General features: G+C 38.7%; 1 protein-coding gene across 1 annotated transcript; it reads right to left on the bottom strand.

Annotated features, from left to right (window-relative positions):
• Positions 1–2,658: 2,658 nt before the first annotated feature.
• Positions 2,659–3,600, bottom strand: LOC107707726 (protein NLRC3-like). The gene has a single exon (XM_016511818.1). The coding sequence runs from the start codon at positions 3,598–3,600 to the stop codon at positions 2,659–2,661; it is 942 nt and encodes a 313-aa protein (XP_016367304.1).
• Positions 3,601–3,633: the final 33 nt, after the last annotated feature.

Genomic DNA, 3,633 nt, shown 5'->3' with positions numbered 1-3,633 from the left:
TTGTTCCTTTTTTATTCGAAATTTTCCCAAACTTGTTAACTATATCATTAAAATATCACGATTCTCAAATATAAGTAAATACATTTTGCACCTTTATAGATCATGTTAGTTTATCTATAATGGGCTATGGGAAAAGTAGCCTATTATTAGTGTAATCTTTTAACTAGCCTATGCATAAAACCCGTCTTTTAACTTCTACTAGATATGGGTGTCATGTCATAGAATATTTTTAATACGACTGACTTTGTATTTAACGTAAATTTAATAAAAACATTGTAAGTTACTAATTATAACACTTTCATTGTTATTTCAACATTATCAAATAATATCAACTTCAGTTTAGACAGAGTTCAAGCACTATCAACAACTCCCATTACAATCACTGAAGCTGTTTATACTGTGAAATGAATATCTTACTTACATCGTACACACATCTGCACTTTGTTTATGATGAGAGAATTCGCCAGAGAGCAGCATTCAGTCAGCGAGCGCGCGCACTGAACAAAACACGGGCTTTTCAGCGATGACTCATCTGAATGCCTCTGATTGGCCATTGCATTCATAAGCTCAACAGAATCCTGTGTGATTGGTTATAATGCGCAGCACTGTAAAAACGCGTCTGGCTCAGCGCCAGCCAAAGCACGAACACAGATTTGAATTTGGCAGCTGATTCTGTGCCGCACTGAACGTTCTAATCGTATCAAATATTTAAAAAATATATTATTCAGCCATTTTTGGTCTTTCGGAAGCTGCATTCAAAATCCACTTTGCTTAAAATCCTGAGGGGGCACGGTTGAAATCACGTTCCTGGAGGAGCAGTATTTTGGCTGGGCCCCGCTCTGGTCTAGTGCCCTGGGCACATGCGTTAATCCGTCCCTGTTTGTTATTGACTCTGGTCTCAGAGCAGGAGAGGAGATATAATTACAAGCATTGCCACAAACTGCTGCTGATAGAATGAGATTTATGCATGTTGAGATATTGTTTCATAGCGATATAAGGACAGATCTGTCCGGAGAAACAGTCACTTGCACCTCTAATAAACATCTAAAGGAGGACAATCAAACTAGCAAAAGCAACTAAAGCTCCAGTAAATGTTTGGTGGCCAAAATCAGGAGCAAGAGCTCATGATGTGATGAAGATGAATGAAATTAACTTCATCTTCAGTCATTTGTGCTGAGATTTAGTGTGTCTAGTCAGAATTTACATTAAAGGACACACCTTACTGAAGACAAACACATGAGACTATCAGAGAGATGATCTTACCACAGTATCTCCAGTTTACAGTGAGGATCCTCCAGTCCAGCACAGAGACTCTTCACACCCAAATCTCCTACTTTATTCCCAGACAGATTCAGTTCTCTCAGGTGTGAGAGGTTTGATCTCAGAGCTGAAGCCAGAGCAGAACAACCTTCATCTGTGACGCCACAATCACTCAACCTGTAGAGAACAATGACACACTCTTCAGTCTCTCAGATCAGATCAGTTTAGCAGTGAATCCATTATTAAAGAGAAAGTACAAACACAAATAAGCAAAATAATTAGGAATTAACTCATTAGAAAATAAACATGTTTGATGGATCATTGGACTGAGATCTAAAATGTCACAGAACAAAAACATGAGCCTCATTTAGGAAAGATAAATAATATTACGTTGTTGCACAATGTCAGAGGTTTAAAGGGGTCATGAACTGAGAAACCAAAATTCCCTCGATCTTTTGACATAAGAGGACATTGTACTATAAAAACATCCTGTAAGTATCAGAACTCAAAACTTTGTCGTTAGTCTAAAAACAGCTTAAATTGAAGCCAGTCTGACAAAACCACAGCTTGAGGAATGTTCTACTCTATGATGTAATAGTGTGGATAAGCACCGCCTCCACAGAAGAACATTGACATCACTGCCTGTTTAGCTCCGCCCACCGATTCACACATACAGTGTTTACGAGAGAGACAAACATGCAGGTCTATGCAGAAACCAAACGATAAAGATGCTCTGAAGACAAGATGATGCTGTTCAGTGCCAAGCTGTGGAAAAAACAGTCTTTGCATTGCCTTCTTTCTGATCCCAATGTTAGGAAAGAGTGAGTTAACTTTATTTTTAATGAAGATACAGACCGCATCAGTAAGAAATCTGTCTTTTGTTCACTTCAGCTAAATAAGGCACAATGCGACGCAGGATTTTCTGAAAGATTGAAACTAAAAAGACGATGTTGTGCTGACGTGTGTTTACTTCTGAGTCTACAATCCTCCACATCTATTCAAACAGAGCGTTCTGATGAGGGGGTCAAAAACAGGACAGAAAATAGCTAATTACTTCTAAATTATGTTTTTGGATGTAAAAATCTTGACAACATTATAAGTGGACCTCAGAGAACAGTACAAAATAAAAAAACAGAGGCAGTTCATGATCCCTTTAAAAATTACAATTACTTAAATTCCTTTTTTTGCAAAGACATTTTAAATGATTGACAAACCCAAATAATGTATTCATATGCCACTTCTCTGTCTCTGAATCTAATGGTGTCACTGATTTGATATAAAACACATCAAAATACTGACGACTAAACTCTGGACAACATCTGCAGCACTGAATATTTATGAGCTTTAATTTAGATTTTCTTCATGTTTTAACAGTGAAGTGATTGTTCTCAGTGATACTTACTGAACTGATCTGGATTCTTTAATCACAGGCAGCAGCTTCTGAAGAACTTCCATATTTTCAAGATTATTCTTTCCTTTAACAAATTCATCAAGACGAAACTCATTCAGTTCCTCTTCTGATGTCAACAACACAAAAACTACAGCTGACCACTGAGATGAAGAAAGTTTGACTTCCTTTATTGTTCCAGATGTCAGATAGTGTTGTATTTCCTCCACTAGTGAATGATCACCCAGTTCATTCAGACAGTGGAACAGATTGATGGATTTCTCTGGAGAGTCAATGGTCCTGATATTCTTCTTGATGTACTCAACTGTTTTCTTATTGCTGTCAGAGCTGCTTCTTTTCAGCGTCATTATTTGTCGTAGAAGAATCTGATGAGACTCCACTGATAAACCCAGAAGGAACCGCAGGAAAAGATCCAGATGTCCATTTTTACTCTGTAGAGCCTCATCCACAGCTCTCTGATGCAGCTCAGATAATGAAACATGTTCTGATGAATTGAGTTGAAACCGGTCCTTCACTTTAGACCATAAACTCTGTTTGGTGATTGGCTCAAACGATTTTCTGTTGTTGTTTGTACAGGAGAGGTGCACATATAGAGCTGCTAGATGTTCCTGAATGCTCAGATGAACAAAGCAGAAGACTTTCCCCTGATACAAGCCAAACTCCTCTCTGAAGATCTGAGTGCACAATCCTGAGTACACTGATGCTTCTGTCACATCAATGCCACACTCTCTCAGGTCTTCCTCATAGAAGATCAGGTTGCCTTTCACAAGCTGCTGAAAAGCCACTTTCCCCAGTTTGAGGATCATGTCTTCATCTGTCACCTTCTTCTCATAGTCCTTCTCACGTTTGATGTTGGTCTGAAGGATCAGGAAGTGTGCGTACATTTGACTGAGAGTCTTGGGAATCTCTCCACTCTCTGCTCGACTCAACATCTTCTCGAGAACAGCGGCTGAGATCCAGCAGAA

The sequence above is a fragment of the Sinocyclocheilus rhinocerous genome, unplaced genomic scaffold, assembly GCF_001515625.1.
Source record: "Sinocyclocheilus rhinocerous isolate Xijiao unplaced genomic scaffold, SAMN03320098_v1.1 scaffold2520, whole genome shotgun sequence".
In the NCBI taxonomy this organism is placed as follows: Eukaryota; Metazoa; Chordata; class Actinopteri; order Cypriniformes; family Cyprinidae; genus Sinocyclocheilus; species Sinocyclocheilus rhinocerous.
This window is presented reverse-complemented; position numbering and strand designations above follow the sequence as displayed.